The 27,522-nt window shown below is 40.3% G+C and overlaps 1 protein-coding gene across 1 annotated transcript in view; it reads left to right on the forward strand.

Annotated features, from left to right (window-relative positions):
* The window catches only part of adamts3 (ADAM metallopeptidase with thrombospondin type 1 motif, 3), a 130,184-nt gene that overhangs the window by 83,012 nt on the left and 19,650 nt on the right, over nt 1-27,522 (forward strand). The window contains exons 9-16 of the mRNA XM_070904185.1: nt 2,526-2,669; nt 5,054-5,186; nt 11,052-11,165; nt 11,768-11,913; nt 13,052-13,227; nt 15,097-15,230; nt 16,159-16,282; nt 21,127-21,207. Coding sequence (XP_070760286.1) covers nt 2,526-2,669; nt 5,054-5,186; nt 11,052-11,165; nt 11,768-11,913; nt 13,052-13,227; nt 15,097-15,230; nt 16,159-16,282; nt 21,127-21,207 — 1,052 coding nt within the window. The remainder of the gene's footprint in view (nt 1-2,525; nt 2,670-5,053; nt 5,187-11,051; nt 11,166-11,767; nt 11,914-13,051; nt 13,228-15,096; nt 15,231-16,158; nt 16,283-21,126; nt 21,208-27,522) is intronic.

Here is a 27,522-nt window from a genome sequence, read left to right on the forward strand (position 1 = left end):
GCAAAACAAATTTTAGATGTCAAGAGGGACACTATCACAAGCTGATGCCGCAGCTGCAGAACCTCTTCAACATTTCATGCATCTCTAAAAATAACTGAATGGGAATTTTGTGTCGGTGATATTGGATCGCACAGTATCGACACCTCGTCTGCTGACGAGTGTGTATTGATGCTCACTGAGTGTAAACAAAACATGACCTCCAATTCAGAGCAAGGACAGTACAGATTGTACAGTAGTGCACGATGAACACATCAGCTGCTATCAAACCTTTTTCATTTGAGCTTTCTCTCACTGTCCGTTCAGGCTTCGTGATGTGCTGTAGAACAACAAAGAACACGTCCTCAGTATCGGCTAAAAATCCCAAAATGCTGTTTTTCAGTGAGAAGAATAACTCTATTCGTACTCTATGATTTCACATAAAGAACTGTGGTTTTAACTGATATTGTATGACAGGAGAGGCAGCTATTGGAAATGATGCATAATTATTATTGCATGCAGCAAAACCTAAACAAAGACAAGTCCCATCTGTCCTCTTTATCACTGAATTGTTTATAGCTAATTAAGGCAGTTTGTTGTACGTTGTCTAATATTAATAATACTTACATTAATGAGCTCGTAAGTCCAGGTGACAATCTAAGTCAGGGGTCCAATTATTTTTCAAAACAAGAAATGTTTTCCCTTTTAAAGCCCCAGCTGCAGACATCAGTAAGTAAACTTCGTACATGGTTTGCAGCTTAGTCAGTAGTTTGTTTGTTTTTAAATATTCTTCTGTGGGTTTTATCTTCTAAAATCAATGTGACATTTTCATCCATTTCAAAGTCAAACTATTTACCTCAGTTTAATTATATATTATTCATGATTTATCTCTGTTTTATAACAACGTTTTGAGTGTGAAAGTTGATTCTTGACCTTGGAAATATAGTTTTTTTGCAAAACAGTCCCAACTCAAAGTCAGCTAACTAGCTTTTTCTGCAGAGGTAGTCGTTTGTTAGAGCAATACCAAATCTCTATCCACTGATGAAGACGATGTAATACGGCTGAGAGCCCTGGAAACAGCAAGCAAGCAAGCAGACGTTATGACCATTAACTGCAAGTTCCCCGGTCGAGTTTGGATCGTTTTGTCAAACATTTTGAATGTATCTTTGTCCCAATTTGCTTTTCATCAAGTGAAGTACTCATGATAACATCCTGATGACGCCTTAATAGGATTTTAGGATGCAGCTGCAGTTAAAGATGGATAGCATGTGGGTATAAGGCACCGAACATTAACCTCAAATGTTTTGTTGTTTGGATCTATTACCACTAATCCATACAGTACATACAATAAACAATGCAGGCAGAAACTAAACCGCCATACTTGAGGGATGAGGGTTATCTCTCTACTGTCTACTCTCAAACAAAAGCACAACATGTCCAAAGGAAAAGATGGAAGGACATGTAAAATCTTGACAATAGTTTTCAAAACAGCTTCTTCTACATTTATTTCTGCACTTATGTCAGTTGGATTTTTAATCTTACTATGAGTAGAGAATTATCTGTGAACAAGCTGGTGAAACATTATAATACCATCTGTATTATGAATTGCTTCTAACGTCTGGACTGACGTCTGTGGTGTTTCACACACTGAGCAGATAGAGCACCTGGCATCTCTGTGGAGCAGCATAATGTGGCCACTGGCAGGAAGAGAACAATGAACCAGAACGTTGCTCTTTGGTACAGAGAGTTTTGCCGGATGAGAACGTGTGTCTGGCCTTCAGTTCCTTCAGTGAACAGTTTTCCTTTTTGTCAGTACAGATGGCTGAAAGTGTCTGTCGACGTATGTCCGACCTGCCGTGGTAATACTACGTCTACAGAGGAATAAACAGTAGGGAGGCATGATATGGTCGGCTTATATCTGCTAAGAAAATTTTACAATATATAGTGTATAAATTGTGACGTGTGCCTTCCACGATGGTCTCTGCAGTAAGTATGTGCGTTACTAAACCCGAACAGTGTGACAAGCTTCCAAACATCGACTGGCTGCTGAAATGTCATGCCGCACAAATGTTTTTTTGCATTTGAGTAGAAGTCATTTGTTTAGTAATAAATCAAACTCCACTGGTGGAAAATAGTCACAAAATAGGGTGTTGCTTCAATAAAATGAGAAATATCTCTGTCATGAAATATTTTAAAATACCAATACCATGAAATATCAAGATAGATGGAAATGACGGAAGGAGGAAAACAAAGTATGAACGCAAAGAAGAAGGCAGGAAAACAAAGGGGAGACAGTAATACTGTACAGTAAAACACATGTAGCTCACATAGCTCATATAAAGATATAAAGATACTTCAACTGTAGTGGAATTAAACTAAATGTAAAACGTCTCACTGAAGTAAATATATTAAGTTGTTTTCCACTTCTTGATTTCGATTATGATCTTGTGTTGTGAAAACGGTGTGAAAGCAGCTTATTTCCTTAAAGCTCCTTGGGGATATCTTGATATCTTTTGTAATCGTGTGCTTGTCTCCCCCTGTGGGAGCAGGTTGGGCATGGAGCACGACGGCCAAGGCAACCGCTGCGGGGACGAAACGGCGATGGGAAGCGTGATGGCTCCTCTGGTGCAGGCGGCCTTCCATCGGTACCACTGGTCCATGTGCAGCGGACAGGAGCTGAAGAGATACATCCAGTGAGTTCATGTTGGCAGTTAACATTCACAGCAAAGTGGGGGGCCGTTAACAAACACACTGTTTTATTATGTCGCCCGAAAGAGTAGGAATGCCGTGTTTGACTTCATAGCTGTCTTTAGTATTTTAGCTGTAGTAAAAGGCGGCAGAGCTGAAGCCTAAAGGGATGAAAGTGAAAGGATTATGGATATAACACGATTGTAGAGTCACAGGCATTGATGACAAAATCATCAGCTTTATCTCGTAAGCACTGAGAGAACTCGCTCCAGGGCCACACAACCCTCCAAACGGGTTATTTCAGTGGCCATGATACTTAGAGAACACCTAAATCCCTTTCTGGGAATATAAGAACTTTGTCAAGCTCATGACCATTGATTTATATATATATATATATATATATATATATATATGTATATTTAGCAGGACTGTTTCGACTAGATGTGTGAACCCGTCATCACAATTTGCAACTGCACAGTGCGTTCAAGAGTCATGGCAGTTTTATGTACATGCATCTGAAAGGATTTGGCAACCAAGTGTATTAAACCTGGTGAAGACGGGGTGAAATGTGTAGGTGGAGAACATCATCTGTTTGTCTTTAGCCCATGGTCAAACTTTCTACCAAGTTTCACTGAAATCTTTGGAGCAGTTCTTTGATATATGCTGCTTACTAACAGACAAATAAATGTTTGTTGCTGATAAGATAAGCTCAGGGAGGTAATAATTATCACTTTAACCAACTAGAAGCTGAAGACATTTGAAATATTTTCCTTTAACTAAAACGTCTGCAAACAGGACTCTGAAAGAGCCCGTATGAGCCTCAGCACATGCTTCCATGGCCTGTGTTCAGTTCACAGACATTGAGTTTTTCACTCAGCTGTAAAATAATCAATTTCTGAAAGGGAAAGTTCAGTAGAGCGGAGACACCGAACGGCAGCGTGTTAAAACGAGATGACAACGGCAATGTGCAATCAATCACCATGCAGTGTGCGTGTTTTTAGAGCAGCTCGCATTATAAGTGGATCCACTGCAGAGAAAAATCTAAATACTGTATATTGTGTGAAAAGTGTTACCGCATTATGATAATGTCGGATCATAAAAAAGGCTTTGGTTCCGAGAGGGAAAGACAACGCGAAGCAGCTGCTGCGGTGAAATCATCGAATCGTTTAAAAACGTTTTATTCTTACAAAAGGCACATATGACCTGTTTGACTCTGAGCAGGGTTTAGCTGAGCCCCCCGCCTTGAAAGAAATTGGGGGACTTATTGCAGCTGAGTCACTTTTCACCACAAAAAAGCGCAGCCAAATCCGTCCATAACCTAAAATATGAACGCTTAACTTGTATCGACAAAATAAACAAATACTCTGGAAGATTTGCGCAGCATTCAGTGGTGAATATTCGCAGGTATCAAAGTGGTGTTTAAACAAAAAAAAAACTGCTATGCTGCAATGGAGTCTCAAATAAAGTCCAAGTAAAAAACATTGAGAGGGGTGGAGTTACCTTATTCACATGGTCAATTCCACACAATCAAGATTTCTACGGCACTAACTCCATCAGTACAACAGCCGTCCTGTCACATTCACCACTGTGCTGCTCAGTTTCACTTCTACTATGAAGGTTTTGCGACCAATTTTAAATCACATGTCGATTAAACTTAACACCTCCTGCAGATGTTTTACAATCACAGCCTAAACCCAGCCCTTTGAGTTGCTGGAAGGCTTTTAATTTGAAACATCTGCGCAGGAAGTGTTGAGTTTCACAGACGGTAGTTTAACACTGATCAAAAGCAATGGAAATCAAAGGGAATGACTTCATTAAAAATAGATACTCAAGAGAGGTGAGTGTGACGGGACTGTGTTGTTGTATTGATGGATTTAATGCTGTGGAAATTAGAAACGATGATTTCATTAATTCATTAGTCCGTCAACGACATTTGATCTGATTATTATTTTGATAATCAGCCCCTAATCATTGTTTATGTCATTTTTCAAAGCACGAATAGGTTACAGCTTCTCCAGTGTGAGGATTTGCTGCTCTTCTCTGTTTTATAGAATTGTAAACTGTTCATTATGAGTTTGTTATGATTTCATAGACTAAACTATTAATCATTTAACAGAGGAAACAACCTACTGATTAATCGATGGTGAGAATAATCGTCAATTGCTGCTCTACTCAGGGAGAAAACAGGGAGGCTTCTTACTGAAATATGATCAAATGTACTCATGAAGCAGAGAAATCAGGGAGAAAGGTTTGTCTCTGATGTGGTTTGTTCTGCATTTGAGGTAAATAAAGGCCCCCAGGCCACTAATCCATTTTGAAAATACCTTAATGTCTTAATCAGGACGGCAATATCGACACCAGTGACACTTCTTTTTTCATTTCCTCACAGCACGTATGACTGTCTCTTGGATGACCCCTTCAAACACGATTGGCCGCAGCTTCCTGAACTTCCTGGCATCAACTACTCGATGGACGAGCAGTGTCGGTTTGACTTCGGAGTGGGCTATAAGATCTGCACTTCAGTGAGTTCAGCCCTCAGGCTTCCATCAAGTGGATAGGTGCAAACTGCGCAGTGTGAAAACTCTGCAGAGAAGGGAAACGATAGAATCCATAGAAACTTCATTTGACCTCAGAGAGATGAGAAAATAGGACGCCACCCAGCTGAAACTCTCTCTGGCTTCAGATCTGGTGCTTTTATTAGATGTTGGTGGTGAGCTCTTTGCAGAAAGACGTGCAGGGGATGATGATGATGATGATGATGATGATGGCAGCCTTCTATCAGCAGACTCATACGAGCTGAATCAGACGTTATATTAGTGAGCACTTCAAAGACATCTGGTTACTTTACCGCTGTCACACCTGTTACCTGGCTGGTTCTCTGCAGACGGCAGGGTGACAAATCTGCTGTCATCAGTTCAGCTTTTCTTCTTCTTTCACTGGTAACATCACCTTGATCTACAGTGGCCTATAATTGATGTCACATTGTTATCAAAGGGATGATGAGTGCTAATTAGAGTTGTGCTCTGACAGAAATGAGTTGATCTGTCACCCTGCAAAATACTGAAAAATAAGATTTCATCGTTTGCTTTTCTGAGTTGGGGGCAAGGACAGTTGAAAACAGGGTCTTGGACTTCTAATTAATGTCTTGTTCCAAAACAGAGTGCAAGCTACAAATGTAAGAAACCATGCAGACAACATCACGTCCTTTCAACGAGACTTGTTTCTGTCATTTATTAACTTATTACTTTATCAACTAAAACTCAAAACCTGCAGGTTATGAGTCATCTTGGATTCACATCTTTGTAGAGAATGCGTGTGTGACTGTGCAGAGACATTGGGGCGACTCTAAGCTCTTTAAATCACGATTGAAATTCATTTGAAAGCATTTTTGATTCGGACGGATTCCTGGTTTCCCCCGTGTAAACATATAAAAGGTTTAATACCTTCCTGCTGTATCTTCAGAATCGGAATCAGAATCAGAAACTATTGATCCCCGGGGGGAAATTGTACTTTCAGTTGACCCAGACAGTTTTTGTTGCTTTCTCGATATATTACACTATAACACACCAACACTGCTTCAGAAATGTAATTCACCTCCTCTTCAGCAGTTATCCGTATCCGCAGACAATTACCCCCGGGGGTCGAAGAAGTATTAAGATCGTTTACTTAAAGCTGATGTAATCAATATTTTATATATCACCAATGCATCAAATGACGACTAGTGCTGGATGTGAAAGGGGTTGCTCATAGTGACAGATGATACCCGACTGTGCTGCTCCTTGTTTTGGTTTTCTGGCCCATAACTTTGTTGTTTGATCCCTCATTAACGTCGCCTCCCGACGCAGCAGGCAGCTGTTTTTTTCCCGTGAAAAGTCTCCTGATAAAACCAGTGTATGCCTCCTGCCCAGCGGGAGACAGAGTTAGTGGCCAGCTGGTGAACATAGTTGAGCATTTAGCAGCTGAAGAGCCAGAGTTAAGGAGAGTAAACATTCATTTTGCCAGGTGGCTGCAAACTTGACATCAAAATGAATGCTGCTTTATATCTACTTTAAAAAAATCCATTTCAAGTAAAAGCCCTGAATTCAATCTTAACTAATGTAAATACTGTTGGGAGGTTTAGTGTATTACGATGCATCATATTTAGAAACTGATCATGGTTTTTATAATCTTAATCTGTAAAGTAAGTGGATGAAAAGTAGAATATTTCCCATTTAAATGTAGTGGAGGAGAAGTATAAAAAAGCATACAATGGAAATACTCAAGTAAAGTACATGTACTCAACTACTTTACTTAAGAACAACACTACAGTAAATTACCTTCTACTAGTGGCCGTTACCCGCCACTCCCAGCGAGGGCTGAAACAGGCACACCTCACTGATTATTGATCAGACAATTGTTTACTCCCTGTAAAGACTCACCTCTCGACCATCTAGTGATCCGAATCGTTTGATTTATTGATGCCTTTAAAATATTAAGTTAAGTTAAGTTACGCACAGGCTGACTCGTGTCAACACGGTTAACGTTCACTAACATATGAGCGTAATCGATTCACTTCTAGCACCTCAAATGAACACAACACAATCACAAATTAGTCCCGTCACTGCCAAGGCCGGCAGATAACAACTGCCTCGACCCCCTGAAGGCTCACCTCGTGTTGACAGACTCAAGTCTCAAGTCACCTATTGGCGAATTGATTTGTCCTTTTACAAAGCATGAGTCAAATTAACAATGGCTGCACCGGGGTTTCAGCGTTAAGGCCCTTTCCTCCCACGAGTCGGCTCAGAAGTCGTCTGTAGGTGTGTCTGTGTTCACCTGTTTAAGGTAACAGCTTCATAAATCATCATAAATCGATTCCTCTGAGCGATTCGACAAAATCAGAAAAGAAGTTGAATCAGATTTATGCATGTATTGTATTTCCCGTCTGATGTCGGCTCACTTTTGTTATGTTTGTCGTGTTTAATTACAGCTCACAGTCACAACACTGATGTGGCTCCAGAGGAGGGAGTGAAATTACTGACAGCAGGCTGTAGTGTAGAGATGAGGCTTGAGTGTATGTGGCTATAAAACAACCTTTGTGACACCCTGTGACTGCCACAAGGCGCTGGACTGTTGGCTGGTTGGTTTGGTTGTTCTAGCTATTGTCAGTTAATAGACATTTATTTTAAAAGTATAGGTTATGAAAATGTAGGATGGTAAGAGATTCATAATGTCTGTAATTTAATCAGTTTGGATTTTTGTCCAATCTTAATCATAAATCTGTCCAATCATTCAGTTTGTGCTCCTTCCTGTGAAGCAGCCTCGTACCAGAAATACCCCTGACGGGAAATCACTATATTACAGCAATGATCTCGAACTGTACAGATTGCTCAAGTGAAAACGCTGGACGTCACGCAGCTCATTTTGAATTTCTGGCCAATTTGACCAACAGCAAGAGGTTTAGAGAGCCAAAATGTTCGCCCTCCTGCTGTCGCGCTCTGAGGTGACATCCATGTCCTCGGATTTTATGGACTATAATTTGATCCCATGTTGAATTCTGTGCAATGCATTACTGCTTTCCCACAAGTTTCCTTGATGATGAAGGAGCAGTCTGTCCTCGGTGCTGGAAAAGCTCCATGAAATTAAATGAGACAATAAAATGTTTCATTCATATTATTTGCCTTTTGAGAGCAAAACAGAATGAAAAATAAGGTCTGAGGGAGTCCACCTGTTGTGGAAACGTTGTCATGTCCATGAAGAATGAAAGAAGAAGAAAGAAGATGAGATAGCCCCGGGCAATTTATGAATGTGTGTGCGCCTGCTGATGTTTGCCCCATGAAAGCAGACCTCATGTGTTTAGGTGGTAACAGACATGTTGCATAAGGTTGCAGGCAACAACCAAATTACTGCTTCGGATTTGTTTAAAAGTCCATCTCGAGCAGCCAGTGTTTTCGTGCGTGTGCGTCAGAGGGGAGATCAGTATTGTGTCGTGGATACTCCGATGATACATGTGTTGAATGCAGGAGCAGCGTGGGGCAATCTCATCCTCTGCCTAAAAATCCACCTTAACGAGGCAATTAGCCAGATGGGTCTAACTGTTTTCCGAATATGTGAAGAATTTGCGGCGTAAAAGTGGCGTAAGTAATTGTTTTAACGGAATAAAGATATTTAGACCCAGAGCAAGTCTAAATGACTTGTTAAGCCAGGTTTTTTCTTTGCAGCGTGGAGGCTTTAACTAAAGTAGTTTGTGTTAGAAAATAACATCTAGATTCACATTTAACAAACAGGTGGCTGTTCCTTTCAAACTAGCTGAGATTAAAACCCCAACCTGCAGTCTCTGATCACTGGTTTGCTGATGCCGAGCAAAGAAAAAAGCCATAAGCTCTTTCTTGTTGGTTTAAACATTCCCCTCATGCGCACACACACACACACACACACACACACACAGAAAATTGAGTCCAACAGGATGTCATATTATTTTTTTATTTTCACCATCATAACCAAAACATATCACATTATGTTTTGGGTTGTTTTTTTTTTCCATTGAGTAATAGTGGTCCTGTAGCATCTGCTAATTTGAACAATTGAGGTCAGCCTGCCTAGTTAGCCTGAAGTGACCGAGATGCTGTTTGAGCGGGCAGTTTCCCAGACTCCTTTGTTTACACCCCATGTAAACAAAACAGAAAGCCAGAGATGCAATTGGAGTAATCAGGGCCACTGTACAGCAATTGTGTATCGGAGCCCAATGGATTTTTTTGTGTGTCAAATGCTAAAAATGTTTTTGTTTGTTTGCTTAGAAAAAGGTCATTCGATCCAGCTAAATGTCTTTGTGTGCCACTGCAAACAAAGACCTACTCGCCCGAGCAATTGAACAAGATTGGAGGTCCTATTGAATGACATGGATAGAGGAAGTGGTTCTAAGTCAGTCACAATGATGCTGATGTCTGATGATGGATTTATCATTTTCAGTTGCATTCGTGGTGCATATTCCCAGACAAACCCTTTTTTGAACCCTTGAACTTCTTTTCCATGAACATGGTCTTTGCCTAACCTTAACTATACTGTAGTTGCCATGTGCAGATATTGTTGAAAGAAACAATTTTGATTATTGAAAGTTTTTTTTTAAAATATTACATTTCCAAATATGTTAGAGCTGAAAATGATGTTACTAGCCTGATTGTAAATAACTCATAAATAGCCACAAGGACCAAAAACGAATCACTGGTTCTTTTCCCTGCAGCCTAACTTTACCCCCACATTCCCTGAAACTTTTGAGATACCCTTCTGCTGCTTAGTGGAGTTACTATCGTGGAGCATCTACAACACGTTACTGTTTTTCTGAAGAGATGACGGCGACACACAAAGTTAGGACGACAGTGGGTGCTGATGTTTCGATGTGCATCAGACGCCGCCGGTGTGCGTGTTGCCCTTGAGAAAGAGTGGAGTCAAGTTCACTCAATGAACACCAACAAAATGAAAATCATAAAAAATCCCTGTATTTGGCTGAGATAGAGCACAGATTAAAGTGCCTGGTTGTGGTAGAAAGAGCAGCTACAGTCTTTGCTGCAGCCGTGGAAACAAACAAGGAAGGTGATTTTTAAAAGAAAACAGCAACATTTCAACGCCTAGCACACATTTTAAGATGTAAAAATAAAGTATGGAAATATATGGATGTCTTAAGTGTATGGATTTGGTGATAACAGTAATTACGTAATAAAACTGGAGTTGTTTGATCGCTCTCCTGTGTAATAAAGTAACAACTGCAGATGAGCTTAAAGAGCTTAATGACTGAGAAAGAAAAGGAAGGAGACTGACCAGTTTGAGAGGTACATCTATAACTGTTGAAAGGAAAATGTCTTAAGGGTGATTTGTCGGGGGTAATCATGTTGTTCAGACTGAGTTCTCTCAACTCAGTCTGTTGTAATCCTTGAAATAAACATTTGACCGCCTTCTCTGGAGAGGAGGTTAACAGTAAATCCAAAGGAAACCTTCTCAATCCACTCAGCTTGAGTGCCTCGGATGGAGGAGGCCATAACGCACATGACTGGGACTGCAGACTTTATGACACCAGTTTTTTTGTCCATTTTAAACATCATAAGCCACAATAGTGAGCCTTAATTGCAAATGTGCATAGTGGTAGTTATGTTCAGTTCTTGTGCAACCCTATAACCCCTAGTATAGGCATTTTTGAATGTTACAGCTGGAATTTGTGTCTCAGATCAGTGACGTAACTGTAACAATGCAGAATACAGAAAATATGAAAACCTGACAGACCCTGTCTCTCAGAAGGTGTTGCAAGAAAACATTTTCCTCCTTTCAGCCTTCGTGAAGCTGTTTTTACTTTAATTGTCATATACAGTACGCCGGCTCGTTGACCTTAACACATGATTTCCCTCTTCTCTGTGTTTCAGTTTCGTACATTTGACCCATGCAAACAGCTGTGGTGCAGTCACCCGGACAACCCTTACTTCTGCAAAACCAAGAAGGGGCCGCCTCTCGATGGGACGGAGTGTGCTCCTGGAAAAGTATGTTTGTCTATTACATATAGTACTACGTGGCCAAAACTACATGGACACCCAAAAAAGATGCCTGGACACTGATTAACATATAGCGTATATACAGCAGTTTCCCCATCATCCTATCGCAAATAATAAACAATGAAAATTCTATTGTTTCATCACATGTAAGTCAGCGTCAACACACATCGATATGTGATTGTTGAACATTTGCTCTCATTCAGCCACAAGAGCATTAGTGAGGTCCAATACGATGTGGCTCGCAGTCGACGTCCAAGTTCACCCCAAAGGTGCTGGATGGGGTTGAGGTCAGGACTCTGTTCAGACCAGTCAAGTTCTTCCACGGCTCACTGGGAAAAGCATTTTATTATGGACCTGGAAAGGTCCCTCCCCAAACTATTGACACAAAGTAGGAAGCACACTAAAATATGTCTAAAATATCTTTGTTTTATGTAAAATAAAAAATTCCCTGAGCTCAATCCTTAAAAAGAAAGAAACTCTTGACCGCGTATATTTGGCCACATATTTCCCTGTATTATCATTTTCTTAGTCCAGAGGCTTTTATGTGTGGCTTATTTTTCCTTTCTCCTCTACTCTGTCATCCTCTGCAGTGGTGCTACAAAGGTCACTGCATGTGGAAAAACCCTAATCAGGTCAAGCAAGACGGCGCCTGGGGCTCCTGGAGCAAATATGGCTCCTGCTCGCGCTCCTGTGGAACTGGCGTTCGCTTCAGGACGCGTCAGTGCAACAACCCAGCGTAAGTGGCAAAAACAACCATCACGTGATTTGATTCTGTGAGGCATCATGAATGATTGTCAAGCCAAGTCTGTGTTATTCATATATATAGCTCAATATATCAGATCACAAATTTGCCCCAGGGGGCTTTACAATCTGCACACGACACCCTCTGTCCTTAGACCCTCGATTCCGTTAAGGAAAATCTCCCCCAAAAGAAACCTTTTATAAGGAAAAGGTGAAAGAAACCTCAGGAAGAGCAACGGAGGAGGGATAACTCTCCCAGGAATGACAGGAAATGGATGTCATGTGTACAGAACAGATCAACACAGTAACATTACAGTATGACAAAATTATGGATAGATTGTAATCACAAAACTGAAGGTAGAAATAAAGGAGGACGCTGATTCTAATTAGCAGTTATAATTGGATAATTGTACCTTGTAGATATCCTTGTTTATGACCTTGATTGAATCCTCCCTAATGCTGAGTTAGTCAGGGACTCAGAGTATTGGTTTCAATGAGGCTGTCCTCACCAGAAAAAAGACAGCATTGGTTTGGCTCGTGTGTGCAGAGAGTAAAGGTGCTGATTCAGTGTAACTAACTTTCATGCAGAACAGTTAGATAAAGTACTACATGTCACTTCTTTTTTTTTTAACTGTAACAGTCCTTCCCTAACCTCAACCATGTGTAATATGAGGCTACAGCTAGCAGCTGGTTAGCTTAGCATAGCATAAAGACTGGAAACAGGGGTAAACAGCTGCTGTCGCCCGGCTCTGTCCAACAGTAAACCCAAAAATCTGCCCACCAGCACCTCTAAAGTTTGTTTAATCACATTACCTTTGGACAGAGCCAGACTTGTACAATACAGGCCTGTATTTACATGGTCAGTTGTTTTAAGTAGGCCTTCCAGCATTATTCATTCCTCATTAAAATATCAGGAGGGTTGAAATAAAAAAGTACCTATAATAAGTGCTTAGTTAGTTAATGGTCAATTAGCTGCATTAGTCATCATTTTCTCCCAATCTGCAGGTGCAATGTTAGTATGTCAGTATTTTAGCATCACTTTTCAAGCAGGATTTGTTTCCGCGTTCTTGGTTTCAAAGAAATGTCCACTGTCTGATCTGCTCCTCTGATGTTCCTCCGGTTCCTTCCCCCAGGCCGTCCAACGGTGGCCAGGACTGCCCAGGAATAAACTACGAGTATCAGCTGTGCAACACTGACGACTGCCCCAAACACTTCGAAGACTTCCGAGCCCAGCAGTGCCAGCTCCGCAACTCCCACTTTGAGTTCCAAAATGCCAAACACCATTGGCTGCCCTACGAGCATCCCGACGGTAAGCCAGAAAAATGTCAGCACATTGTTTTGTTCAAGTGTGAGGCTGGTGTTTTTCTTAATGCCAAAAAAAAAGAACAGTGAAAGTGGACGAGGGCAGAGCATCTGGAGTCTCACAGCCAGAGCTGAAGGAAGGTGTTTGGATATTCAAAACAGGGATGTTCACAGCAGCTTCAGACAGTTTCAACATACTGACCAGACCCTGTTGTGCAAAGGGAACATTTTCAAGTGACATTTTTTTTTCTTGTTCGTAGTTTCTGTATTCTCGTCCTTTTGCCTGCACTTTTACTCTCCTTGGTCTCCAGTCAACGTGCCTTATGCGGAGTTTAAAACCATCTAAGCTCAAAATGTGCCCTTTTCTGCAAAGGTGATGGATCTCAACAGTGCAGATTCAAAACCTGTATCCTATTTCAAACCCTGCTCTTTATGAGACATTGCTTTTATCTGGCTTCGCTCCATGGAGCTGCTTGCCGCTTATTGCACCTAAATTGGTCTGGGTTTTGAAAGGCAGTCATTTAGAAAAGAAGCAGGAAAACCTACTGAGAGACTGCAGGGAGGCCAGACAGTGCAGTGGGAACCCATTGTTCTGTGGAAGGTTAAGAGCTTTTCTGAAGACTGTAGTAGAACTTGACAATTAGCTATGTGGTAAAATAGAAAGTCTATATGGTTTTATGCAGGGTCGTATTTATGTGTGTGAATTACTGTTAATTTCAGGGCTTGATTGTTACCTATTAGATTAGTGTGTGTGCACAAATGAACTTTTCGTCGGATTCGTCAATATTTATTTATTTCACAAATGTTTGTAGGTATGAACAAGTGGTTGGGGCAACTCGCATACCAATAAGTTGTTATTACACTGTAGTTTGTGGAGAGTTCAAGGCAAATAGAATAGAATCAATGAAAATACCAAATGTACTTTATGCCTTTTTTAATCCCGATTTAACAGTTTGTTCTTGTATAATGCCAAAAAAATAAAAAGCAGTCCCGTGATTTATCTAATGACATAAAATAAACCACTGTTTCAGCACATTTGACTCCACTTTAACATGGATGGGGTACATTGATCAATAAGATCAATCGTGTTTTGCAAAGATTTTCATGTAGGTTCAAAATATGCACAGCGTTACACTTGGAAGAGATTGGGTTTTCAAACTATCTGGAAGTTTAAGTTCAACTTCTAAAAGATCAGCTGCTTGATATGTGTGGTGTTTTATGAGGAAACATTATAAGTAGAGCAACTGATGTTTTACCTGTACCTGTAATTAATCACCTCACCCTTTAATTTCTGCTGCACCCAACTCTTTAGTGCAGCGCTGAGTTAAGGTTACATAAATGAAAATGTCAGAAGCATTCAGGTACGTTTTCTGTAAGTTTTGCATATGATGCAACGCTTTTTATTGGTCATTATTACACAGTTAAGGGGTCTCTCAACTGTGTTCATAACCTGCATAAGTCAGCTAGTGACCACAGTTAGTTTTCACCTGAATTTGGTTTGATGGGTGTTAGTTTCAAGATTGTTATTGTAATCCCTGCAGCAACAGCAGTGGAAAAGTGTGCCAGTCTTTTGGGCAAAAAGATTAAAAATGTAGGTCAAAAAAATAATAATGCATGTGTTTAGAAACTTAAACTGGAACAATCTGACATGAGTGGGTGTCGACTTACTGTGAGTCACTGTTATTTTTCAGTTTTTCCTTGTTTTTAATGTTACAGGATATATATTGTACCGAGGAAAGTGTGTAAGAAATGATGTAAAAACAACACATTAATAATCCATCAAATTTTTAAAAGATCTTTCATAACATTTGTTTTTTCCAAGATGGATTTTCTGCCTAAAAATTCCATGACAATCTAATAATCTGTTGTCTTGTAGCCAACAAGAGATGCCACTTGTACTGCCAGTCAAAGGAGACGTTAGACGTGGCATACATGAAGCAACTGGTGCATGATGGGACACGATGCTCCTACAAGGACGCCTACAGTATCTGCGTGCGTGGAGAGTGTGTGGTAAGGACGTGTTTTAAGTACACGATTTCGACATATTAAATGCTGCATTAGGTCACCGTGCATGTTAGCGGCCGCAAGCTGTTTGAATTTCAAAGGCTTTGAAGGACTTCATTCGATTACACAGCGTGATGTTGGTAAAATGCACGATTAGTATCAGGTTAAACTATGAACGTGTGGTGATTAGATGCAGAATGCTTTAGAAAAACGTGTTGATTCATTACTACGAATGTGTCCCTAAGATCCCCCCCCCCCCCCCCCCCCCCGACAGCAGAAATTAATTAAAGCACAGTGTCGTTACATGTCGTTCCTGTTGCAGCCTTTTCTTCATGTAACTAGCTATTATTGTGTTCAAGGGTTATCGCAGTTCAGGTGAAATACGCCACAGCTAGAAGAATTTAGCAAGTAATAGCAGTAAAACAATATTGAAAATTAAAAACAAATGATGAAAGCAAATTGTTTCCAACTATATTAAATTTGGAGAAGATGAGATGCGTTTTATTTGCCCGAGGTCAAACTTTTCACCACATTTCATTAAAATCTGGGACCATCTTTTTTGAGACCAAAAAACAGTCCAACAAACAAAGCAGCTGAACCGAAGACATCACCTCGTTTGCCGAGGTGACAGAGAGATTCACTCGATGTGTCTGACTGTCTGAGTGAGGACATGCCTCCTCTGACACCTCTGACCACATTTACAACTCTGACATGACAGCTTAGGTGTGAACTTGTCCTCCAACTCCAGAGGCAGTCTGCTAACACGAGCCTGTGGCCAGTCAGCACCGATAAAACGATAGCTAATGAAGCCTTTTTTGAAGACATCTGACAGGATGTTCCCTTCTTGTCAAACCATGTTGTGAAAAACCATTTTGTTAGACCAAAGACCAAGGAGAATCTCAGCTCATCTGTCTGATTGTCTTCTTGTCTCCAGAAAGTTGGCTGCGACAGAGAGATTGGCTCTAGCAAAGTTGAGGACAAGTGTGGCGTTTGTGGTGGGGATAACTCCCACTGCCGCACGGTCAAAGGAACCTTCACCCGAACACCAAAGAAAGCAGGTAAGAACACACGGAGCCAGAACTAACACAACGCCTTCTTTTAAAACAGAGTTTATAATCTGCGATACACTATGAGTGAACGATAAGCCTGTTGTTTTATATAATCCTTTATTAATGACAATATAAGCATATAATAAGGTTGAGGCAAAGCTTTAATGCAATGCAGCGTGGCGTTACATTATGCGTCCATTTTATTCTTGAATAAAATATAGGCTTGTGATTTGAAAGGTCCAAGTTTGAGGAAATTAAATGTGGAGTACAGTTTTTCTCCGCCTCCATAACTTTGATGAGAGCGTGCAAACCTCTGAGCGCTGATTAAAAAAGCAAAGTGGCTAGAGCTGAAAAACAGATCTTGATTAGCCGACCAGATTCAACCCATTATCAGCACACCACAGTCTAGTATACTTTTTATTTTTTTAAATTCTTTTCATTTTTTTTTTTTTTTTTTTAGCTTTTCACTGGCTCTTGTTTGACTTCGTGCTCCCTAAAAACAAAGTCTGAAGAGTAGCCGTGACTCACTGTCATCAAGGCTGAAGTGAACCAAAAAACATCCCTCTTCTTGTAAAGTACTAATTCAGTGATGAACTGCTTAATGTAAAAAGGATAACTGTTGAGTAGCCTGTCATCTTTCCAGATTACATATCTCAGATTTGTATGGTAAAAGCACCGAGCAGAGAGCTCTCTGACGTGCAGCTGGACTGAAATAACTTTAAATTTAACCATCTATATTTTCCTGGCAGCTGGCAGTTGACTCTGCAGTGAATCCATACAGCTGGGAGCAAATGCAATAATAACCCCATGAACACATTCATCCTGACTACTGCAGATGAACTTTCATAGTCAAAAACTGAGAAAAGAGCATGATTTCCTTTGCAGGATCGCAGGAGGTGGATGCAGCAAACAGACTACACCTGTTTTAGTTCATAAGAAAGCTGTTTGAACGGTGAACGTTAATACAGTTTAACAGACACTGGGTAGCATCAGTAATGTTGAGTAAGAGTGTGAGTTGTACTGTTGCGAAAGTAAACCCAGGATGGAGATAGTGGATGGGGTTGTCGGCAGGTTTCATTTTTGCTGTGTTCACTGTCATAGTTTGGCAAGTTAGCATGCTAACATTTGCTAATTAGCAATAAACACAAAGTACGGCCATCCCATTCTACAGTGCTACTGGCTCTGTGAGACTGTACTCGAGCTAAAAAACACTAGCATTCTGACATGCTAGCATGTTGATGTTTAGCAGGTATAATATTTCCCATTTTTACACGTTACAGTTTTGTGTGTTAGCATGCTAACATATGCTAATAACCACTAAACATAAAGTACAGCTGAGGCTGTTGGGAATGTCAGTATGTTTGCAGGTATTTGGTCATAAAGCAAAGTATTGGACACATTAAGATTTTGACCTGATGATGCCGCTATTTTTTTCACTCAAAACCACAAATGTCAACCTCGTGATGGCGTTAGAGGAAAAGTCAGGGGATCACCAAAGTCGTGAGGATTCATCCTCTTAGGAACATGAATGTCTGTACAGAAGTTCATGGCAATCCATCAAATAGTTGTTGAGATATTTGAGATTGGACCAAAGTGGTTCTTAGTGTGATGGATACTATTGCCCCACAATGCAATGCACTATAGATTGAGGAGCTACTGAACAAGAAATTATGAACTGTCTTAAAATGACATACCTGGTAACTTGTAATGGACAAAGAGAGAAGGATGATGGCAAATGTGTAGAAACTGCGGTGTAACTGTGCAGTAGCCACAAATAGTATTTCTGATAATTCCAGCTAAGGTGCATTGATGAAAATCCGTGAGTAATGCGATTGAGTATGTTTTGAAAATGAAAAAAAACAGCCCTGCTGGGATGTTGTACTGGTTTGCATGAGGTGTCTACGGAACTGCATCCACTTCCTGTAATTCTCCATTTCTATCTGCTCCCGTGCAGAATTTACATTCAGAGGTAATAAATGAGTCTATAATGTGGGTGCAGGGTGACAGGGTGAGTATCTGACAGCTGTCACCACCGTCACTCCAATTCAATTCAATTCAATTCAATTTTATTTATATAGCGCCAAATCACAACAAAGTCATCTCATGACACTTTACAAAATAGAGCAGGTCTAGACCGACTCTTTATAATGTTATTACAGAGACCCAACAGTTCCCACCATGAGCAAGCACTTTGGCGACAGTGGCAAGGAAAAACTTCCTTTTAAGAGGCAGAAACCTTGAGCAGAACCAGACTCTAGGTGGGCGGTCATCTGCTTTGACCGGTTGGGTTTTAGGGAGAGAGAGAGAGAGAGAGAGAGAGAGAGAGAGAGAGAGAGAGAGACAGACAGAGACAGAGAGATAGACATAGAGACACAGATAGACAGACAGACAGACAGACAGATAGGTAGGCAAAGATGTATGGCAGCACTAACAGTAGAAATAGCTGTAATATTAGCTGAGATTAATAATAGGAGCTTTAATAGTGACAGAACTACGACTAAACATAATAACGGTAGTGATGAGAGTCAGGCAGGCCCATGGCAGCAGCAGCACCCAGGCGTACCAGGACCACGATCCACAGCGACCTACGAGTCGACAAACAGTCGGGTTCATGTGGATTAAGGCCCTTACTAATTAGCAGAGAAATAATTAAGCCCCCTCTTTTTTTCTTTTTTTTTTTATCAATATATTTAGTTCGTTTAAGTTCATTAACAAATAATACGTTTCCTTAATACAAACTTCTTTAATTCAAGCTGCCTTCTTCAGGTTATCTCCCCTCTGCAGCCACACACACACACACACACACACACACACTAAATTAGAATACAACGTGGTCCATTGATGTTTTGCTTTCCAATACAAAACTCACCCACTGTGCAGCATTAAGCTGAATGAGCGTGAGTAAGTGGTTAATTTTAATTTATTTTTTGAAAAATGTCTTCACATTAACCGCCAGCATGACGAGAATAACTCACTGAACGGTTTCATGATGCCTTCTAATATCCATTTCTGACGCCCGCCTCATCTGTCATGAATAATGTGTCGACAAACTTAAAGCGGAGTGATGTCATGAAGTCAATAAAAAGCTTCAGAGATAAACAGACTTTCTGACACTGTGGACGTGACGGCTTCATCAAACCGTTTCAGGATGTTGAAACTGTGATCGTTCGTTTTTTTTTTTCTCTCAACATCTCACTTTCATTTAACCACTCACATTTTTTAACAGGGAAACAGTTAAGCAAGAGAGCCCAAAAAGAAACCCCTTTGTTGGAAAACTCAATATGCAAGTATCCAGTGTTACTGAATCCCTCACAACCTCTTTTCCAGCATTTTCTGTCCAGCTTGTAGTGCCTAACATTGTAGAGACCTAGAGACATGAGTTGAGACAAGCTGCTGTTTCTTCTGTTCCTTGTTACTAATTAAGTGTCTATTTAGGTCTGACTCGACCGTCGGGACTGTCACGGGTTCATTATCCCGTCAAGTCTCTAAAACTCTCTATAAGAAGTTATTTTTGATGCGTGTGGTCATTTAATGTAAATGTCTCTTGAGCAGTTGCTTCAGCAGCCTAACAAACTAACTTTAAAGTCTTTGTGCAGATAAAAATGTCACATTAAACAAACCTGCAGACCTTTGGAGGCAATCTGGGATGTTGTTGGCCATTCACAATCTGATTGATTGAACCTCAACTGGCATGCCGGTGCTCGGTGTAACCCAAAAGGTCTTTTTTGACAACTAGCTTGTGTGTTTACCAAAAACTCTGTAATTAAGTTCTAATTTCTATCGAGCGGCTTGTGGTTCTGGGATTGGCTGCCGTAAGAGGATGTTCTCTCAGGAGCAAGAGGCCATCTTTTGCTGTTTTCCAAAAGTTAGATTACAATTTCAGTGAGCAGCACCTGTTGTAACCTGGTGTGAACCCGGCGACAGTGTGACAGTTGCATTCATAATCACCTCTGTAACACTGCTGCGTCTGCGGTTCCCGTGTGCCGGGCCTGCCAGTCAAATCTAAGGGCGAGTAATTACACCGCTGCAGGTCAGACCTGGTTATTGGCAAGTACCACAATGCCAGCAAAAATAGTTTGCCTCCTCATCCGATGTGAATTCCTCTGGTCCCTGCTATGCTAATTAAATGTGCCTCTACTGTAGGTGATGTTGTTGCAGAGAAACTGTGAGACGGTGAAATGGAGAGAAGAGGAAACACTGCAAGACTAACTAACTGATTCATTTCATTTTGAAGGGAAGACCAGAGGAGCCTTCTCTTTGCCCAAAGGAGCTCGAAATGTGTTTTTAAATGAAACAGAAGACTTTAGAAATGTACTTGGTGAGTCACGGTAGGTTTGTAAGCGGTGGACATCCCAGACAGAAGGCGACTTTGCTGCCCTGTAGTCGCTGATGCCTTATTGAAACATGGCTGAAGGCTCTTTTCATTCACATCCTGTCTGCACACAATCAACATGAACACAAAGAAAGGGGGTGTTATGGTCATTTGAGGGACCTCCTGTCATGATGATGAGTTGTGTAATAGCAGCACAAGGATATATTTATATTTCTCCTTTGATGATGCAACACATGGATGTGAATGAATGGCCTGTTTCAATGAAAGTTTTACCTGCAGGCTTCTACAGCGAGGAGGAACGCTGACATAGACATTCACCATTTTCCTTTTTTTCCCTCAAACTTCTTCAAACATCTTTGTAGAGCAAAGTGAAGAAAACTTCTGAAACATGCGAGATGTCCACCACTGCAAACAAACAGATTATGTCTGTATGTCCTTAACTTACCTGTCTCTGTCTTATCTTTCCTAACCCCCCCCCCTTCTCTCTTCTGCTTCTGCTGCTGCTACAAACTTGGCAAAGGTTACCTTAAGATGTTTCTCATTCCTCCTGGAGCTAGACATGTGATCATCCAAGAACATGAGGCCTCCCCTCAAATTCTTGGTAAGTCTGACTTCCTGACACGAACGCATGTATGAAATCAGAGGATGCCTGAAAATAGCTCGTCAGCATCCTCCTCATGTGTCCCTGGAGGACGAATGGGAACATATTTTTAGATTTTTAGACCTTGCATAATTTATTCCTTGTCACCTCCCAGGCTGAGAAAATTAGTCATGTTGCTCATTCGTTATTCATCATCATCTGAAAGAGAGATTTCTATATTTGTGGGTTGGCTCTCTCATTTTCCTCGACTACGTTGAGGTGAATTCACAGTGAAGGAATCAACATTATTCATGACCAGGATAATGGAGACATGGAATAAGTCAGCATGAAATGTTTTCAGTTTCATATATAAGTGTAACCTCTGCAGGATCGTGTCCAACATTTTGATCAGTGCCAGATGAGTCAGAGGAGAGGAACCGTGATGTATTTGTACAAATGCCCAATATTGAGATGTGTTTATATTCAAGTGACAAAGATCTCTAGTAGCTGCAGGAGTTATGACCGGAGGAAGAAGTGTGACAGTATTATGGAGCCATAAAGGGGAGGTCGAGTGGATAGATGAGTCAACAAAGTCTGACTCTTGACGGACCGCTAAGCGTCAGCAGGCTAGTTTTCGGTAGCTAGCAAGCTTGTCAACTTGTCACGTGTAAAAGAAGGTAAACAGTGAAGAAGCACATACTGGCCTTGAAAAATTAGTAAAACTCAACAGCAAAGAAAAAAAATCAACTTGCAAGAGTTTCTTCATTCTTTTCATCTATATTTAGTTTTGACAACATGTGAGTTAAACAATGTAAACATTTTCAAATGTTGATTTGAGATTATGAGGGAAACAAACTAAAGACTTGAATAAAACTAACCTCATTACATTATATCTACGATGAATATTCATGCAAACATAACTTCTAGTTAATCAGATTTTGAAAACCACATTTAGTATCCCCCTCCATATAAATAACTATTCAATTTCTGTATTACAGTTTTTATGTTCAGAATTTCTGGCTGGAGGAACATCAAGTCATAAAGAAGACATAGTTCAATGCCATTGAAATAAATAGCCTAGACAATAAATATATTTTCCAATAATCAAATCCAATTGACACCAACGTCGGCTTCTTTTAACCATAATAACAGTCGCTCCCCATGTTATATAGTAAGGAATCATTTTAACTTAAACCATGATCTTTCCCTGACCCTAGTTGAGTAGTTTTTGTGCCTACACCTAATCAAACTAACCACAGCAGTGTCAAATCAACTTTTTGGTACAGTCTATACTGTTCATGGTAACAGGGCTGTTTCTGACCATGTACTGAATCTTGGGGGAGTGGCTCTAGTGTTGGCCAATCAGATTGCAATGTTAAAGCTGCCACTAGGGGGTATTTTAAAGTTGTAATGGCTAACATGTTAGTAAAAACATTCACATTCATTTGGAGTTGTGTAACTACATTATGAACTCTCCTTGTAGCTCTGGTTTGGTCCCCTCAGAGTCCAGAGAAAGCTGCTCTTTAGCTGCTTGATGCTCGACTATGTTCATCAACTCGTCTCTAACTTTGTCTACGAGTCACTTTGTGATGTTAGTATAATGAATACTGATTAATGCAGCTCTGAGTGAACAAACACAACTTATCAGACCTTCAAAGTTAATTTGTAACAAACCTATGAAGGGAGCACATCTAAAGTACAAACATGAAAGCTCTGAAAAATAACTAAAAGTTGTTTATTCATCTAAACAAACAGCTGTAGGATTCCTATAAAGACTTTGTCAGACAGATGACTGAGGACATGAAAGAGGTGGCTAATCTTTTCGTTTCTTGTTCTGTGAGAGGCCCAAGGAAAGCATGGTTTATTCAGCGTCCACCAGGTGAAACAGGTCAGCATCGATCTCCTCAGCCGGAGGCAGTGTGTCTTTCAAGGAGCTCTGTAAGATTAACATTTACGCTTATTTAAGTTATTTATCTGACACCGGCAATCTGGCAAGAGGAGGAGAGAAGTGAGTGAGCTAAAAGTCCTCAATAACTAAAAGAAGAAAAGTAAACTGATGTGTGGAGTTAAGTCTTTGAAGTAAAAGCACAAACACAGTATAAACTTGCTTGAAAGCATCAAAACAACAAGCATGAAGTAAATTAATAATATAAAACGTGAAGGCACAATGGCACAATGTCCAATAACATACGTCTAAAAGTGTATAAAGCCCACATCAACCTTTGAGGCGTTCTCTCTTGAGGGTTCGTCAGTCCTGAATTGGTGGTATCTGATTTTGCAATAAACCTACTAAAACATGATCTAGAGTCTCCAGATCTACGAGATGATGCTCTCTGGAGTCTGTGTTGCTTCATCTCAACTCAACAAGGTTGCAGTGAATGAGCCTTTAAACATTTTCAAAAGATTCCCGAGTCTTTGCCCCCCTGTAGTTACTGTTGCTACGCCTGTCGAGCTGCAGCCGATTTTAACGTTTGAGAGTTGTGGTAAACAATCTTCTCACAGAATCAACCAAAGCCAGGTTTCACATTTCTGAATGCTGACCATCGCTAGCAGACTGTAGTTAGCTGGATAATAACCAAATGTGTGAATCTCCAGCTGGCTTTTTAATGTTTCTAGCTAACTTCTTTTAAAACGCAAACCCTGTAAAAGGCTCTTAAATGTGCACTTGATGGCAACATACCAACAAGGACTCCAAATTGTGTTATTTGTGATGACACATGGAAACATTTCCTGATTTGACTCCCTAGCAGCAGGACAGTATAATTTATCAGCGCCTGCAGAACCACCATTGTAAAACGTTTACGTTGTGACGATGCTGTGGTTAAAGTTGTGGTTAGCTTCGGGCACAAACACAGGTTTGACCAACAAACCAAATAAAGAGCAGAACAGAGCTGCTATTACTCTAAACTCTGATATCCCACAAAACAATGCAGTTAGCTAATATGCTCCTTGTCTTTAGAACGTAGAACTGTTTTGGAAAGGCTATAAAAACAAAAACACATCCTCCAAACTCTTGAGATACCGAACAGCAGCTCATACAAACAGCTTCAGCATGTGGAGAGATTCAAAGCTTGACAGGACTGTTGACTGCTACAGTTGCTCTTCAGGGACAGGGTTCAACAAACAGTCATGTGACAGTCTCCAGAGGAGCTTGTCACATGTGTGTTTGAAAGTCATGCTTTGGAAGAAGATGTTTTCCCCTTCTATGGGTAAAACTGTTAATTAAGTCAATTCTGTTCATATAGCCCAAAGACACATATCATAAATTAGCCTCAGGGGACTTTAACTGTTGTGAAATTGATTAGAGAAACTGAAAGCATCCCTTATGTCAGTAAAAATAGAAACAATCACTTCCTATTGTGCATGCATGGGAGTGATAATAAGGAAGTATGTCTGGCCCGAGCCATCAAGATTGCCTTTTTATTTCCTGCTCTGGGATTATTATGTGATAAAAAAGACTCACCAGTCCCTCCACTCTGCCACTAGCTTATTTAATTCACCGCCAAGGTATAGTGACAATCACCTTCCATTTTTCATAAATCAGATGTAGGTTCAGTGCGTTTCAAAGCCTTATTACCAGCTGTTGACCCCTGCTGATTAGGATGAAAATGATGCCAAGATGTTTTTGCAGTTTCAATCCCCAATCAGACTCAATCACAGACATTCGAGCAGATCGTTCTAAAGTGGATTGGCAGCGACTGGAGAGACACAGGTTTTTATTTCATATATGATGAGGAGGGTGATTTAAAAAAGAAAGTAAAAGGAATGAGAATTACTCAAAATGTTATTTAATATTTATTTAAGCCATTTTAGGGATGCATGTACTGATCTAAACCAAAACCAGGAGTGTTTGTCCTTTTTGTCCTTCTATGCATGCAGGTATATAACCTTGATCCGTGTACCTTCCTGTAAAAGAAGGTGCATGTGGGCCATTAAAGCAGTTTAGAAATAACCACCACATTTGTAGCCTATTTTACTGCACAGGTGTTGTTACACTTAAAAATCAGCTGTTGACCGCTGTTTTTTAGAATATCCCTCAATAACTTTTGTTTTCTGCACGTTCTATTAGGTTTTCAATTTCATGCAAGAAAACTGCAATAATAGTAATAACCTCACCCTTAAATTGACTTTCTGGTTTTAATGAAGGCTTTTAAATCCCTCCTAAATTACTTCTTCAAATAAGCTTGACCTTCCAGAAACAGCCTCATCATCTTCTTTGAACAGCTGAGTCATGACAAGAGGTCGATGCACATTAACTTTAGTTGTTTCATAAAGTACCCCGATGATGTAGAAGTACACATCTCATCAGCGGAAATTCATGTGTCTCAGCTACAACATGCCGTTATCCGCAGGGAGAGGGAATACCCCTCCAGGCAGTCGACTTCTGAAAAGCTCAAAGGACGAGGCTGGTGTTACTGTGTATTTTGTATATTGTTAAAACTTATTGCAAAAAGACCAAAACCAACAATGTGTTATTCCATCTCTCATTACTTTCTGACCTCCCTCATCTGTCTGTGGCACTCAGCCTCAAGCCCATTGGTTCCTCACTAGGACATACATCTTAAAAAGATTTTAAGAAAGGCTCAGTAATTTCCTAAAACAGCTCTTCACTGTAGTTTTTAATTAATTAATACAAATTTGGTGCTCTAGTGAGTATTTCTAATCATAGATTATCACCAGCCTTGTCGAATAAATAATATTGGTTTGGTCAAAATAAACACCTTCTGATTCATGACTGGGGGCATTTCATCTTATGGAATCAGTCCAGTAATCCTTGGCCGTGTACATCAAAATGTCCAAACCATTAAGTCCGTGGCTGCTGGTGATAAGCCTTTATTAGATGATGTGTAAAGGGAGCAACAGCGGTTCTCAAATATTTAGGACTGTGGCTCTTTAAGGCAAAGCTGTACTGAGTTGAACCCCACATCACCAGCTGTGCTACATGTGTAGAAATTGAAGTGTACAATGATATATCTATTCTTTTTTTAATGATATTTCAGTGATTTTCTTTTAGAGAAAACCTTAAAACCGAAAAAAAAAATCATAATCCATAATCATAAAAGATGAACACACCACAGAAAATGTCCAATTCTTTATCAAGTCCTCCAAAGTTACGTCAAAATACAATGATATAAATACACAGATGCCCTGTTGAATGATCTGACACCACTAACGGCAGGGCAACATCATTCGTAATAATACATTTTATGATGCAACAAGGCTATGGTAAAGGTTTGGATGGGTTTTGGCACAAACACAACTTGGTTATGTTTAGAGAAAAGATCATGGTTTGGGTTTGAATAAGTTCATATTTAATTTGTAAGTGTTAGGGTCAGGTTAAACGTTGAAATTCGGGTTAAAATGACTGCTACGTTAAGGTCAGGGGAGCTTCATTGTCGTGGTTACAATAATAAACACTCCGTTAAGGTTCGGAGACGATTGTGGTCATGCCAAACAACTCCTCCTTAAATAGACTTTACGCTCTATAACAACGTCACCTGACTTTCTCCTTTGCTCCCGTCAAAACTCCTACGGCCACTAGAGGGCTGAACGTCGACATATATCGTTTTGCTGTAGAGGACAGTCCTCCTCGTAATGTTTAGCAAGATATTGGCATGTATTAGTGATTACCCAGCGTCCCAAGCTGAAAGGCCCAGTGAGAGGTCAGTGTGACTCTTAGTGGCTACTGTGGCTACTATTAAGGCATATTGGCTCTGTGCTTCAGGAGAGAACTGGACTGTGCCGCGAATGAAATCATCGTAAAGCATCGTTTACTGAGAAACATCTGTGATACAAGATGTGATAGCCTTTACCTGCAGGTCTGGAAGGAAAAAAAAAAACCCTCTCCTTTACAGAAGCTGTCTGTAAGAAAGATTAAAGAATGAAATCCTTTTTTATACACCTTTCATCTGGAGTGTACGCCTGGCTTCAGATGTTCCAGCCTATAAACATCTTGTGCTTGATAAAAAAAAAAGCTGTCAATTTCAGCATCAGAATTATTCCTCCGCTGTAGCTTCGTAAACAGCATCCATCCTTCCTGTCACTGTCATTATCTGTGAAATGACATTTGCTGATGGATCGCTGTGAAGATGTTTCCGCTTACGTTTCAAGGTTTCCCGCTGTTTGTTCTGCATTTCTGTCAATGTGTCAACATTTCATTTATAGTGTGGCAGCGCTGACCCAGTAAGTAATCAGAATGTATTCATCAGGACTTCAAAACGAGACTTGCATTTTAATCTGAAAAGTTAAGTTAGAGGACAGGTTTTGAAGGAAAACAGTGGGAGTTTTGGGACTTTGCTTCATTTGATGGACCCGCCTGTTTAAATCTTTTCTTCT

Source organism: Enoplosus armatus, chromosome 4 (genome assembly GCF_043641665.1).
Source record: "Enoplosus armatus isolate fEnoArm2 chromosome 4, fEnoArm2.hap1, whole genome shotgun sequence".
Taxonomy (NCBI): Eukaryota; Metazoa; Chordata; class Actinopteri; order Centrarchiformes; family Enoplosidae; genus Enoplosus; species Enoplosus armatus.